The sequence below is a fragment of the Phasianus colchicus genome, chromosome 8 (genome assembly GCF_987193195.1).
Source record: "Phasianus colchicus chromosome 8, bPhaCol1.hap1.1, whole genome shotgun sequence".
NCBI lineage: Eukaryota > Metazoa > Chordata > Aves > Galliformes > Phasianidae > Phasianus > Phasianus colchicus.
The window spans coordinates 17,197,948-17,213,689 of record NC_143443.1 but is presented as its reverse complement, the minus strand read 5'-3'; the positions used below and the strand labels follow the sequence as shown (position 1 = coordinate 17,213,689).

Sequence of the window (15,742 nt, the reverse complement as noted above, 5' to 3'; positions counted from 1 at the left end):
ACTCTTACCTTGCTGCTAGATGCCAGTGATACTGAGGTTGCTTCTGTGCCTCCACTATGCACACATATTGTGCTCCCACACTGATTCCCTTGCCTGCCCTAGCTCTCCTCCCAGAGGAAGGAGCAGAAGTCCAGCCCCTCTCATTCCCTCTCCTCAGCTGACCCTGACCCCAGCTGTACCTAATCCCCACTGATAGCCACAGCTAGGTGCTGCCACAGCTCTCTCCAATGCTGCACCAAGGTACAGGGTCCTTCCCACAGCTGCCCCTTCCCTGTACTTCCAGCACCTCCCCCACCACCACCACGCTGACTTGAGTCAGGTGGGAATACAGCACAGCCAGAATCACCTCTTGTGCAGTCAGTGCAGCACCACAGAGTGCCCAGACCCAGCGGCAGCCATACACTAACTCTGAGCTGAGAGTGCTTTGTACAGTGGTACCAAACAACAAATGCATCCTGAGGAAAAAAACAAACAAACAAACAAACAAACATAAAATGTGCGGACATCAGAGATGGTCAAAAACAAATAACAAACTGATCAAATTGGCAGCACTGAGCCTTAGGAGGGGTCTTGTGCCTTCCGGATACAACTTGCCCTCCTGGTGCAGCTGAGATCTGGCGCTCAGCCCCTCAGCACTTTCCTACCTGTGTCTCTGGTGCTGCTGCCCAAGCAGGCACATTCTAGAAGGCTCTTGCTTATTCTACAGGCTGTCACTGGACACTTCCCAGTCTGCAGATATAGCATGCACGTTTTCTCCTCCATCCAGATTGTTAATGGAAGCGTTGAACAAAACCAGCCTCGGGACAGATGTCCCTGAAATTCACTCACCATAACTCTTTCTTTCAGCAGTGAACTGCAGCTAACTCTCTGAGTTATCCAATGGGCTTTGCCCCCACCCAACATCCCACCTACATCACCTTTTAAAGCTCTCTCAAGAGCCTAGAATGTGACATAGTATCAAAGCCTCAAAAAAATCCACTTCAGTGGCAGCCAGGACTCTCCTTCCCCACGTCCTTATCTGCCATGGGAGCAAAGCAGATTATTTTGTCCGGGCTCTGGTCACTAGCAGGGCTTCTGCTACCCATCCCCTCTTCACTCTGCTTGCAGTGTGAATGGAACACTCTGGTGTCTTTGTGCCTGCTGAACCAGGTGTGAGGCATGCTGCTGCCACAAGCCAGCCAAGGCTCGGCTCTGCCAGAGCCCTTCCGTGGTGAGGGCAGCTGTGTACAGGGGCAAGAGGGCCTCAAGGTGGGGAGGGATCTGGGGAGCTGCAGGCAGTGGTGGAAACGCCCCACGGAGAGACAGAGCTCAGTGGTGCCGTGCTGTGGCTAAGCAAGCAGGATGCAGGGAGAAATTAGCGCTTCCCACACCACTCAGAACAAAGGCATCAAATACACAAACCCGCACACAACAGCGTTTATTTTAGTCATTTTCAGGCATCACCATTGCCATTTCCAGTACACCCAGAGAGGAGTTCTCAGACCCTTCTGCCTCCCACCCACAGGTCTGTCCCTTGGCAGGGTCCACAGGAACACCTGGTCTCACTCAGAGCCCAGGCAGCAGCTGTCCCAGTCAGCCTGCTCAGTGCTCTCATGGTAATAGCCACTGACATTTGTGTGATTCACTGTGTGACTGTAGGTGTAGCCTTATAGGAGGTGATGTTTGAACCTGTGTCAGCATGCCAAGCATTTACGGCAGATTGGGCTAGGCTAAATGCTTGGGCTCAGCTCAGAGGTCTGTGTTGCTTCTCAGTTGTACGTTCTGTGCTCTGCAAACAGTTGTGGGAAGAAGACTTGCTGCCACTCATTGCTTTCCTTGTATCAGCAGAGAGGGGTCTTCATCACCAGCAGAACCAAGAAGGACAGCAGATGAGCTAGAGCATGGCTCCTTCCCTCTCTACTTTGGCAGAGTGAGCCCAAAACTAGGCAGCATCATATGGGCCAGGAGCTGGACCAAAGGAATCTCCAGCTCTGACTGCCTCCCTCCTCCTTGCATTGCACATGGCAACCCATGCCTCACTCTGGCAAGTCCCCATTGGGAGGGAGACATGCTAAAGGCCAATGCACGAGTTAACCTGAAGGCTTTCATCCACATCCTCATCACCCCATATCTCATCGGGTGCCTGAGCTCCACCCAGAAATGAAAAGTTCCCCTTTCCCTCACCTGCCTCCCCCTTCCCAGCCTCCTCCTCCCTCCGCAGTTTTATTCTCCCTTCAGTTTCTGAGCGCTCGTCAGGTAAGACTTGGAGAAGAAGTTACAGAAGAGCACCAAATAACTGAGGTACATTAGCAATGAAAAGGAAATGTCAGGCCAAGTGCAAAGGCAGTCCTCATCCTCCTTCCAGAAGATAAGCAAGATGGACAGTATTACACCTATGGCCATCTGCAGAATCTGTGAAAAGGTGACTGCCATGGCAATCCAGCGGGGTAACTGAAAGCCCACTGCTCGCACGGTGTAGTAGAAGTACATGACTGTATGGATAGTGAGGTTTAGGGTGATGAACCAGCCGCCACCTGACAACATCTCCTTGTAGCAGTACCAGGTATAGATGAGCGTGAGAATGTGGTGATACCAGTGGAGGAATATGAGCTTCTGTTTCCGGAGAACAATGAACACGGTGTCACCTTGGTTGGAGGAGAGGTGCATCATCAGTCAGGCAAATCACAGAAATTATGCAAGCCTCCAGGTGAGACAGATGAGAGAGCTGTAATGCTAAAGTCATTACCTGGCTTGAGCCCACCAAGACTAGCTTCATGTCAAATTTACCCATATAGGCACCTGTGGTTCACAGGGGATAAACTTCCTACTGGCACCTTCAACCCTCTTTGTGTTGCTGCAAGCACTTCTGCTCCTAACAGACTTGACACTTGCCAATGGAAGTGTTGCCACAAACACTCCAACAGGCTCCTGCTCTAGGAAAGAAAGCTCTTGCAGGTTTGATGTGAGAAAACCCCATGGGGCTGCACAAGTGCCCCAGCACTCCCCCGTATGCTGCTGTCTTCCCACTGCAGAACAGCCTATTGGCTTGAGAAGGTGAAACCAGTGCAAGAACATGAGGCTGTACTCCTGCAGAGAGACTATGCATCATCTAGATTGAGAAACAGGAAGCAAGAAAAGTGAGTGATGTGCAAGGCAGAACAGTCCTATTCTGTGACAGAGACCTGTGAAGAAAAGCCTGCTCATAAAAGCAAAGGAGTTCTGAACACATTGCAAAAGGAGAGGTTTCAGACTCACCCAGTTCCAGGACTTTGCTCAGTGTAAATAAATAGACCCAAAGCTTGCAGACGGGGTCGACATAAAAGAGCTGATTGCACACTGACTGTTTAAATCCCACAGTAGTCAGCATGAAGACCATGTGCTTCCAGGTGCGATAGGTCCCAATGGCACTGCAGGAAAACCAAAGGAGATCTGAAAGCTGTGTCCAGTTCACCCTCAGAAAGCTTCTTTGCTATCAGCTTGCACATTTCAAGACGTCTTCAAATAGACCATGAGCAGTCATTCCAAGCCAACTTGTGCTCAAAGGCAGAGGTGCTCCTCTACAGTCAGAGCCTAGCAAGGCAGGAGGTTTGCTTTGTGCTCCCCCACCAGGCTGAAGACACATGGAGATGAGGGCAAAGTTGGCAATGTGAAGTCTACTTAATCACAGAGCACAGACTGCAGCTTTCTTGTGGTCTCTGTAGGAAACCAGTACCAAAAGACTGGACTGTTTAAAGCTGAGTATTCTAGATTGATCTTTATATCTTGCATGGCAAAATAAAATAAACAATCCAGAGCTAGAACTTGTCAGGTAGTGCCAGGCTAAGTTCTTACCTGAACAAGGCCAGCACCAGGGACCAGAGGGCCAGCGGCATGCGCAGATTATAGCCTCTCCTCTCCTTCATTAAATATTGGATTCCAAAGATCAGAATCACATAAGCTACAGAAAAAAGGAAGGTATTATACCTGCAAGAAGAGAAGGAGCAGTTAGGGAAAGAGCCAGGCTGAGTTCCTCTTTGCAGTGGAGTTCTGCAGCCCCAGCAGAGCTCTCAACAAGAAATAAAAGAATAAAATATCGCCCATCCTTGTGTCAGGCTTGGGTTTGGTCACAGGAAGCATCTCCTGGCAGTGAGCGAGGAGAAATCCTGGGATCACAGGTGAGAACAGGAGCTGCTCCAGCAGGCAGGCCCCTGTGGGACAAGGACATGACAACCTGCAAGCAGGATCCTGAGCAGACAGGTTGATGTGTTTTGTTGCTTTGTGCACCTGTGCGTTGTGCAAAGGAACAAGTTGCAGTGCGAAGGCTGAGCGGGGCTGTCCCCCTACGGTCTCCACCGTGCAGTGGGATGAGAAAGCAGTGGGAAGAGAACCAAGTAGAGCAGAGGACCTGGAGCTGAAACACCAGCACAGCTCTCAAACGCAGGGTGAGTGGCAAATTCCGATGGCCCAGTACAAAACCGAGCCCTCTGCTGCCCTGCAGGAGCAGGTTCGGCAGCCCGGTGCCCTGGGATGAGGGTTCCGCGCAGCGCAACGGAGCTCTCTGAGCAGGCGACCCCAAGCACTGCAGAGAGTCCTGCTCCACCTCCCAGCTGCTTGCCAAGAAAGCGCAGGAGGGCAAAAGAGATTTGCAACTATTCCAGGAGCTGTTACATAATCAAGCGTCTTTAAAAGCTAGTCCTTAGCAAAGAGCTGGGGCACATCTGCAGGAGCTAATCCTGCAATCGTTATACTGGGACAAGGATGAAGAGCAAAGCACCACCTGGTTTGGCCTCAGGCGTTACCGGAGCATAAGCGGCTGTTCAAACAAGCTGCAGTGACCTGACTTCAGCCAAGCGGTGTGTCAGCACCGAGGGGCTCCGGTGAAGGGGCCCGGGCTGCCGCCCTGCCCTTCCAGCCCTTTCCTCCTAGGAGCGGGGCACGTGCTCCGCTGGTCTCAGTCCTAACAAACCCCTGCCAGGGGCTCGGGAGCCCAGCCCCAGCCAGCAGACCCGCTGGCGAGCCACCCTCCGCGCAGCAGCGCCGCACATGCAGCCGGCGACTTGCTGAGACACACAGCCCTCCTCACTACAGGTCCGGGATTGTCCCCTCCCTGCTTTCCCCGCTCGCTACACGCCAGCCCGTCCCCTCAGACATTCGGTGCGCCGTCCCCCAGCGCCAAGTGCCGCCGTAACGACACACGGAGAAGAAGGGACTGGCTCCCAGCCCCGCCCAGGTCTCCCCTCGAGCCGCAGCTGCACCGGGCTCCTCGTGGCTGGGAGTCACCGCGTGTACAAGTGAAAAAAAGAAGTCAGAGAGGCTTGCTTCCTCTGGCTGAGAACAACTCCTTTTCTCCTGGCGCTCGGGAACCAAACAGTCTGTCCTCTGTGAAATACAAAATTGCACAAGAGCCAAACGTTGCTACAAAGAAGGTAGCAATTAGTATTTGTAGTCACAGAGAGTTAAGCTGAGAACACCTCGAGTAAACGCAAAGCCGCCTTCTTGCTCCAAATTCGTTTAGGTAAGAACCACTCCTTTGCTCCAGAAGCTGAAAAGCAGTAGGAAGCCAGGGTGTAATGTGGACAGGTTCTGAGGAAAGTACAGCAAACCAGTTACACACTGGAAGAAAGAAGGCGACTCGCTGGGGTCTCCCCTGTAATGAGCGGGAAACACTGAGGAGGTGCATTTATTAAAGGTATGAGGGCAAGAAAACTGTGGGCAGCAATGAGAAAAGCAAGTGAGATCTGCCCCTTGCTCTTCAAGATGTAACTGAGCTCGGTGTATTTCTTTATTCAGCTGACTTCTGTGTGAATGCGTAAGTGGATAAAGCGAGTTCTCTAAAGAGAAGCAGGAAGAAATAGCTTAAGCAAGAGCTCCATAGGAGAAGATGAGGCTACTCTCCAACATCATCTTTGAATCCAGTGGAGCAATTGCCCATCGAATAACATTTATGACTTCAAGCAACTGGGGATATTCTTGAGGAACAAGCTTGGCTATTCAGGCTGACGGTGCAGGTACCAAATTATTCAACAGCAGCAGTTTGCTGCAGGTTAGGGATTCAGCCTCACTGCAAACACAGGAGCTTGTGCTAGCAGACGATTTTCATTCTCACACCGCAGCTCGGTCAGATGGGGACATCTTCCAACGCAGGTCAGGACCCACAGCCCCTTCCCCAGTAGTTTCGGGCCATAATTTCCACTTTCTCCTTCCAGCCCTCCCGCCAGCCCCAGCTGCTCTGCCTCATCGCCGCACGGCCGCCGAGATGCCCCCCAGCCCCTCTCCCACGGCGTCGCGCCCAGCGCTCACCAGTTCTCCCGCATCCACCCGATCGCCTCCCGCTCGTTGAAGCTCTGCTCCATGTTCTCCACGGAGAACCCGCCGACGGGTTAAAGCCCAGCACCGCGCCGCACAATCCCGCAGCTGTCCGCACCGAGCCGAACCCAGGCACCGCCTCGGGACCGCCCCCGCCCGGCCGTCGTCGCCTGGGGCTGCTCGGCGGCGCGGAGAGGGGCACCTGCTGCTGGCAGCCCCCAACTTATGCAGATAAGTTTCGGGGTTAGTAGGCATAATGCGCTGAACACAGTACGCCTAGCTGTGCCTCCAGGCGCCGCTCCTCCAGGCTCCTGTGTTTCACCCAGGACTTCCACCTGGACACGCGTCACTGGGGCGGCCACCAGGCGCTCAGCTCTGTGCCGTGCGTACACCCCACCGGTAGCGTTTGCAGTCGAACACCACACAGACACGGAGCTCCAGGGCACCTGAGCCCTCTTCTCTCTGCCAGACACTCAAAGTCTTCACAATCTCTTAGACCGTTACCTGAAAACTGAAACATCATTTAAAACCACTAGGTTGCAAGACTCAGCATTTGCTCAGCAGGTGTAAAGGCAGGTTACATCTGTGCAACAGAGGGCTTGCTAAACTTCAATCTGTTGCACCCACAGAACTAACAATCGAGGATTTATCTGTCCAGAAACACAGCCAAAATCAGTCCTTACAATCAGTTCTTTCTTGCTTTCGAGAGCTGCTGTTTCTAAATCACTGCAGTCCGCTGCTATGCTGCAGAGGTCAGGGCACTGGACATAGCTGCTCTCTGCCCTGCTGTTGTCATCAACTTCTGCTCATGACCTCATGCCTTGGGGGAAAGCCAGTAACAGGAAAGAGCAGCACTTGGTCAGTGCTTGGATAACCAGCATCTTGGACAACCTTGTGCTATAACACACAGGCACTCTTCTCCTCTGTTGTTATCCCCGCCTCTTCCTCTTCTTCCCTGCCCGAGTGACAATTGCTTGCTTCTTGTGTCTTCCCAATTAAGAGATCACCATTACCATGGAAGCGGACTTCAGATAACAAAGCATTTGTGAAAACTTGCTCAGTTAAAAAGAAGCTCAGGTCTTACTTCTAACTCATGGAGATACAAGAATAAAACTTGTGCATCAGAGAGGCCAACAGGTGGGTCTGTTGAAGGGTTTGCTTCTCACTTGTCAGAGTCCCAGCCACGTGTCACCTGCCCACTTATCAAGACTCAGTAGATCAGAGCCAAGCATCACCTTCCTGGTTCAAATGCCTTCTTCCCAGAGCTGGAAAACTCCAAGGTAAGATAATAATTTCACCTTCAACCAAGGCTCCATAAATAAAGTAGTAGGAAAGATCCTGCCTTTCCTTATAAGGCACAAACCACAATGGCTTTTGTTAAGAGGCTTCAAGCCTACTTCAACAGGGAGGTGCCTGTAACACTTGTAGAGAACAGCTGGGCAGAAAAGCCAGTCTTTTCTACAGAAAGGTTCAAAATAAGGTTTGGGCAGAAAAAAAAACAAACCCACACAGCTGCTTCTTCTAACAGGAGGGAAACATTTGTCTGGATGAGACATTTGCTCTCTGTTCTATTGGGCAGAAAGAGTCTGGCACAAGAATGAAAATCCCCCAGTTCATTTTGCACCACCCTGATTTACTCCCCTCTTCCCAAAGGACTTGCAGGTTATTTCAGGAAAGCCAGCTTACAGGTTTCTGATCAGCAGTGGTTTTGCCATACCATGAAGGAAAACAACCACTGCAGAGTCTCATCTCCCTCACCCCCATGCTCTCTTCCCTTCCTTCTCCTCTTGGTGCCCTTGGCAGAACTAAGCTATAACTCTCTGCTCAGCTGTCCTGCACTCTAATCTTTAGCAGCCCTAGTCAAATTCTACTAATTTTTATTTATTTTTTGAAGAAGGGATCATTACAGTTTCCACAGAAAAAGAACTTCTTGCCTGACCTGAAAGGACACAGCAGAGAACATTGTGCATCAACACACTGCAATCAGGGCCCATGCCAGAGCTCCCCCAGCCCTTACACTTCCTGCTCCACTTGGGCCACTCCAAGAAGCTGCCTGGGTTGAGTGTTGCCATCCTTTCCCTCTGGCAGCAGTGATCTCAGCCATCTTTAGTGGAGTGATGGTGATGCAGTGGTTTCTAAAGCAGCCTGCCTTTGAGCTGAAGAGGGAACATTACCAGATCCAGTCCTCTTGTATGTTTTGGTAACCATAAAATCATTAAGGTCAGAGAAGACCTCTAAGATCATCTAGTCCATCTAGTGCCCACTAACCACATCCCTCAGTGCCACATCTCCAAGTTTCTTGAATACTGCCGGGGGTGGTGACTCCACCACTTCCCTGGGCAGCCTGCACATTACCACTCTTTCTGAAATTTTTTCTTAATATACAACCAGAACATCCCCTGGCACAACTTGACGCCATTCCCTCTCATCCTATCACTGTTACCTGGGAGCAGAGACTGACTCTCACCTCACCACAACCTCTTTTCAGGGAGCTATAGAGAATGATAAGGTCTCCCCTGAGCCTCCTCTTCTGCAGATTGAACAATCGCAGTTCCCTCTGCAAATTCCCTTCTCTGAACCTGCTTCAGGACCTCAATGTCTTTCTTTGTAGTGTGTTCCTGAGGTGTGGCCTCACCAGAGCTGAGTACAGAGTATGATCACCTACACTCTTTCTGATACATGACAGGATGCTAACATGGCCACCTGGGCACGCTGCTGGCTCGTGTTCAGCCAGCTGTCATTCAGCCAGCTGTCAATTAGCACTCCCAAGTAGCACTCTTTTCCTCTGAGTAGCTTGACAGCCACTGTCCCTAGCCTGTAGCAACACATGGGGTTGCTGTGACCAAAGTGCAGGACACAGCACTTGGGCTTGCTCATACAACTGGCCGCAGCCCATTGATCCAGGCTACCCAGATCCCTCCATAGGGCCTTCCTACTCCCTGGCAGATGGACACATCCCCCCAACTTGGTATCATCTGCAAACTTACTGAGGGTGCACTCAATCCCCTTGTCCAGATCATCAATAAAAATATTAAACAGTGCTGGTCCCAGTACTGACACCTGGGGACCACCACTTGTGACCAGTTGCCAGCTGGATTTAACTCTATTCAATACCACAGTCCGGGTCTGGCTTTCCAGCCAGTTTTCACCTGTCCAAGCCATGGGAACACCCTCTTCTCCAGGAATACTGTGGGAAACAAAATCCAAGTCTTTGCTGAAGTCTAGGTAGTCCCTAACATGTTGTGTGATTACATTCATGATGCAAAGGCTTGAGATTCTTATTGAACATACCATAAAATAGTACTAATTCAGCTATGAGCCAGAGATCTCCAAACAACCAATGCTTCTGCTTTCTGCCAAGGATTAAAACCAGCAATAAAATTACTTGCATAAGAGTGGCAGGACCAGATATTAGTATTTATTAGCTGGAAATAGACTCAACCCAACAGATTTAATTGCCTTGTGCCATCTTCCCAGCTCACAGAAAGTAGGACTTTGGTGCCACAGCTTCTCATGTTCTTAGTGCTGCTCCTGCAGCATCTTCCTTGTCTAGGTCCTCCCATCTGTTAGAAAAACAGCTTGAGCTGCACACTGTGCACCCTGTTAAGGAGCATGATTCTGTTGGAACAAAACTGCTCAGAAAGCCAAGAAAAGTGGAGGAGGCTGACACAGTCTTGTCTCCCAAACACCCTTCACCAAAGCCAACAAATAAAAACTTCAGATCCATGTACTGTCCTGATAAAATATTCAGTAGAACAATTCAGTAGGATTTTCAGTAAATACAGATTTGTTCAGAGTTCACAAGGAAGAAACATGCAGTTAGGATCATTATAAGTAACTATACGTTATAGCTTTGCACTTGGTTGTGAAGACTTCTCAGGTTCTGGACTTAAATTATTATTTCATCTTTATAGATTAAATCCATGTTACCCAAGGTGAACAGAAATTATATATTTCATATGGACCTCTGAAGTTGCCACATTTTGGAGTAAATCAGGATCTAGCTCCCTTGTAAACGTTCCAGGAAGGCAAAGTGAATGCAAGGCACATCATGCACTGCATGCAGTCACTGGCAGAAAACACTGAGAATTAATTCCTGAAACTCCCTCTAAACTAATTTCTTCTCCATCATCATTTGGTCCTGCTGTCCTTCCACAGGCCACAGTGACAGAAGATGTTGGAGAAATCACTCTGGGAGCAAGGTTAACATTCAACTGATGCCCACACAACCCTGCAGTGCTGATGTAAAATGAGTCCACCTGCAGCTCCGATTTAGAACGCAGGTATCCCAGCATCAGAGCCCAGGAGAGTATTGTCTGCAGCAAGGTCCTCTTTGGCCGTTAGAGGGGAGCAAAAGACCAGGAATGTACAGGGAGGCACAGCAAGCAAGAGCAGGCAGGAGGCTGCTCCTTCCTGAACCCTTCTCCCCTGGGAGCAGCAGGGATCTCAGGCCCAGGAAGAGGAGAGGATCCCTGCTCCCCGCAAGCAGACCCTCTCTGCCCTGCTTCCCCACTCTCTTTCTAGTGGCATTTCCTCACAAGTCACCCAAATGGGCTGATGCAGTGGGAGGCTCATACATCTTCTGCACAGTAACAGAGGAAGTAGTCCTTCCTTGCAGCTCCCTGCACAGTGCTGACCAGCAGGCACCACGAGACACAGCTCAACCTAAAGGTCTCCTTCCCATGGCAACACGCCACCGTAACAGGTAGCCCTCAGATCTGTATGTGGCCCTTACTGTGTTTTGGCATGGTTCTTCTGAAGAATGTGCACAATAACAACAAAGGTTGGAGATCTGAGAACAGTTTTGCAGAGAACTAGCCAAGTGTTGCCTCCTTGATACACGTGTTCTCCAAGTAACTGTGGTGGGGAACACGCTGGGCTGGATTGCCTCCCCCTGCCATACCAGAGGCTGGACAAAACAATGCAGATCCACAGAATGGGAAGAGAAGGTTCAGCAGAAGGCACCATTTGGAGTCCTTACAAGTGCTCCAAGTTATTTCTTATTCCCTGACCTAGTTACTCCTACCACTGCAGAGCACTCCAAAATTAATGTCAAGGATAGCTCATCTCCTAAGGCTTAGACAAAAGCGATGGTGACATCACTTAACCTAAAGATGCCATTATCTGCACAAATGCCATCAGAGCAGCTTCTCTGCTCCAAGTTAAGAGTTACAGGTTGCAAATCCCTCATGAAACACTGATTCTGAAAATCATCTCAAAGGAGTGCTCCTCCTGGTGGCATGGTAGTGGATACCATCTATGTTACTTTCTTTTTAAACCTGGTAGTAGTCTTGGTGGCACTTGTAATAGAGAGTAAGAAAAGTGAACTGAGTGAGCCAGTGAGATTTTGCCTGGAGTTGCTGTGCTTTTAAACTTCATTCTGGAAACAACAGCTGAATGCATCTTCAGAATCCAGAGAATCACAGAATCACCAAGGTTGGAAAAAACCTATAAGATCATCCAGTCCAACCATCCACCTGTCACCAATGGTTCTCGCTAAACTATATCCCTCAACACAACATCCAAATGTTCCTTGAACACCTCCAGGGTCGGTGACTCCACCACCTCCCTGGGCAGCCCATTCCAGTGCCTGACTACTCTTTCAGAGAAGTAGTATTTCCTAATATCCAGCCTGAACTTCACATTACCAGAAAGTTGGTCTGTTTAATTCATCACTGCCAAGTTCTCACAGCTGGAAATTCAAAGGCGGGGGGACACCAGGTAGGTCTGACTGCCTTAAAAATGGGGCAAGCTTGTGAGCCAAAACTCCTGTTGAAGGACTCTTGATCAGACTGTTAGCATCCTTTAAGCAACCTGTCAGCTGCACCTACATTGTAGAACTCTCAGAACAGAGGCTGAGTGGAAGGAATTCAGGAATGCATCAGTTGTATTTTCTGAACTGCTCATTAGAAAGACTCGACATTCAGTTCTTGTTTAAAGCACTGAGCGCGTTCTGGATGAAAAGAGTAAAATGAACTACATAGCAATGATAGGTTAATTAACCAAACCTCCTTGTCACTTGTTGCCTATATTGTTTACAGTGTGTGCCTTGCATTCTCAAACACTAAACACAAAACCTTCTCTTTGGCAGAGCTCAGAGTATTCCTCTGTGTCACTCACACAGCCAGATCTAGCCCACGGCCCTGCCAGCCCCTCTCTACTTCTCCATCTAGACATTTTCCTGGCTAGAACCCAAAATCTTGCACTGCCCCTGCTTGAACTGAGACTGTGCCACCCGGAACATGGCACAAAGGGCTCCGAAGCAGAACATCAGCTGAAGCCTTCGCCCAACTCACGTTTTGGTGAGAGACACAGTTTAACCTGCAGTGCTTTCAACAAAAGATAGATGTGTCTTTTTTCAATTCTTGATTCACTTTTCACACAATGGACATTAGATAGGGACCCATTAAGATTACATACCTGCGAAGGCTTTCCCCAAGTCCTTCAAGCTTCCTTGTTCTCTGATTTGATACATAAAAAAAAAAGTCACCTTGTTTTCTTTAAACTACTCTTAATTGATTCCACACACCCCCTTGGGCACAATTACCTCTACACAACTGAGAAGGGTCACTCTGGTTTTCCAGGACTTCCAGTAACAGAAGCAATCTCTACACTGCAAAGCTGCTATTGAATGTTAGTGACTTTTACATCAGAATATACTTCAGTCTTGTAACAGCCTATCTTACAGGAGGAGACAGGGATTAGATAGCAGCAGCACTATTCCAATTCTGATGCAAAGGTCGCCTATTAAATAATAATTCAGAGTTTCTCCTTCAGAGGATCACCATGAAGTTGTAACTACTAGTGCTAAGGCTACTTGCAAGAAGCCAAGAAGGGAGCAACCCAGCTGCTTTAGATTTAGATTTAGAAATCTCTAAAAGCAGCAGTGGAGTAGCCTGATTGGTAAGCAGGTTCAGCTGGATGGTGGGAAGCATGAGAGCAGCCTTGTTCTGATGTTTTAGGGACAACAAAGGCTCTAACTGCTTTTCTTTATTATTCTGAGACTAAATACCCAGATAGCTAAACAGTTAAATCCACAGCCTAACTAATGCTTGTGCCTGTTACTCAGCAGCCATAAAAAGGGGCTTCCCAGAAATTTGCTTCAGCTCAGACAAACCTGGCAGCTGGTTTGAAGAGGCCACTGAGAGGCGGATGAGAGGGAATAGATGGAGGGACAAAGTTAGAAAGAACAAGGAGCAAAAACCTTTGTATCTATTAGAGTACAGTTCCTTCCTCCATTGAGAAGGGAACATGATGTTTCTGTATCACACCATGGCTTGGCTTTAGGCTTGGAAACCCCCAGCATGGTGTTGCTGTGTGTCTGCTGAGGAGAAACCCCATGCCTCTGTGCCTGCTGCTGGCAGCTTGCCTCTGCTGGTTCTTCTATTCTGTCAGGGCTGGTGTTGGCTCCATGCCTCCCTCACCACCTGGTCTGTCCTCTGTGCACAATGAGGGATGGCACTGCTGGGGAGTGCAGCACTTCATTTTGGAGCTGACATCATGGGGGGATAGCTGAGATGAGCTGTACTGCCTTGGCCTAAAGCACCCCAGTCCCTGTGGCACAGCCAATCAGTCCCACCACTGAAATCCAACTGGAACATCCACAGAAACTTCCCTCCTCAAATGAATTACACTGGGGAAATTAGTGCTGATGTGAGAACTTCCCACGGGCTGCCTACAGGAGTGCTGCTGAAGGTGAGCAAGCCCTGCTGTGCAGCACCCCCTGTGGCCTTGATCCCCAAACAGGCACTGCTAGGAGCAGACACCCACAGAGCACGGGCTCAAGTGCATCACTCCAGGCTGGGGAACACAGCTCAGTGCTTCTCAGTGTCCCACTCTCTCTGGGCCATTCTCCTCCACACACCCACATCTGCTGCTTGCACAGATGCTCCCCAGACCTGGCCAAACGGGCACAGAAAGAGCCACAAATTGGTTGAAGGGAGGAGAACTCTGCCCTCTGTGCTGAGAGAGTCCATGATCCCGGAGGAGAACTTCTCATGGTGGATAAGATAGCCATAAATAACTCTAATGGGGAAGAATCAAAGGAAGGCATTGTCATATCCTCAAGAGGATCAACGAAGGGCATAGGGACAACCAGGGAGGGGCCCACAGGCAGATCCTGCCCTTGGTGAGCAAGTGGCTGTGGCTGGGCTGGCCCAGGCTCCCGCACCAGCCAAAGGGAAGGTTTGCTGGCACACAGGTACAAGGAAACTCTCTCATCTCTTGCTCATTGCTCACTGTCATTTAATGATGGGATGAGTCAAAATCTTGGAGCCTTCAAGGAGCCATCCTGGACGCTTTCCTCCCACAGTTGCTGTGATTTCACACTTGCCTGCAGAGGGAGACGGTTCCCCCTTATTAGCCAAATTTTGTTGACACAATTTGGTGCCATCACCTTCCCAGACTGGAAAAACCAGCTGAGGAGCTGACGTGGTCGCTGTAGGCTGAGGACAGGCTCTCCTGTTGGGATGCTGGCATGGAAGGCACACCAGGACCCTCCTGTGTACGAAGCACTGGGATTGATCAGCAGTACCTTATGAGCAGCTGGCAAATCCTGCTGCGCTCCTTCACACCTGCCTGTCCCCAGCCCAGAGTCTGACCCTGGAAAACACATTCATTTGCAGACCCAAGGTGCCTGCAAGTGAGGCCTGTTGGACTCGCACAGAGCAGGATCCCCATACGGCTGGATGAACTCACAAAGCCTCAAGTGTTTTCCCTGTGCCTCCCTGCCCACAGAGCCCCGGCAGGAGTTTGTGGGCAAAGGTGAGACTGCCAGCACTCCAGCTGGGCTCCCTGTGAACCAGCAGCAGTGGTGAAGTGTGAAGGCAGCAAAGGGCTCAGCTTTAGGAAAGTATTGAGTCCTCTCCAACTTCTCCTCGAGGGGGAGGATTTGTTGCCTGCTTGGTGCCCCTGTGTATGGCAGAGTAGGGCACACAGCAGCCAAGAAGGAAGAAGAGAGGAGGAAGCAGGGCTGCCTGACAGGCAGAACTCACTCCATCCCTTCCCCAGCACAGGTTTTGACCCTGCCTGTGTTTGTGACAGACTGCTCATTATTGGTAATCGAACCTAACAACCAGCTGAAAGCAGTGTTGTACTTTCCCTCTGTATTCAACACTGACAGATTAATGTGGAGAAATCCAAACAGAGAAAGCTGTGCCTTTAGCAGGAACACAGAACAGTTAAGGAAGTTAGGAATAAAGATGGAAAGCTAGGAGTCCTCTTTGACAGATAAATCCAAATACCTGCAGAGAACCACCCCGTTACTCAAAGAACAACTCCTGGCCATTTCCAAATTCATACGCTGCTCTACCTGGGGACAACTCTCTGGGGTACATTCTGAATAGCCACTGCCTGCTCATGAGATCCTTGTGCAGGGGTTTGTGCTTTACTTCATTAAAAGTAGCTTTCTCACTGAATTGTTGAAATCTCTTTTCATATGCATATTTTAACTCCCTGGCTGAATATGCTTCCAGACTCT

General features: G+C 49.8%; 1 protein-coding gene across 2 annotated transcripts; it reads right to left on the bottom strand.

The window, feature by feature from the left end:
• Positions 1-1,400: 1,400 nt before the first annotated feature.
• ELOVL3 (ELOVL fatty acid elongase 3) lies at positions 1,401-12,718 on the bottom strand. 2 transcript variants are annotated; one of them, XM_031602126.2, is made up of 5 exons: positions 12,685-12,718; positions 6,259-6,775; positions 3,811-3,942; positions 3,235-3,386; positions 1,401-2,624 (listed from the first exon to the last, which is right to left on the bottom strand). In XM_031602126.2, the coding sequence occupies exons 2-5, from the start codon at positions 6,309-6,311 to the stop codon at positions 2,203-2,205; spliced, it is 759 nt and encodes a 252-aa protein (XP_031457986.2). In that variant the 5' UTR covers positions 6,312-6,775; positions 12,685-12,718; the 3' UTR covers positions 1,401-2,202. The 2 variants fall into 2 exon arrangements, with proteins under 2 accessions (XP_031457986.2, XP_090000739.1); XM_090144613.1 differs by lacking the exon at positions 6,259-6,775 and having other exon boundaries at positions 12,685-12,708.
• Between the last annotated feature and the right edge of the window lie 3,024 nt (positions 12,719-15,742).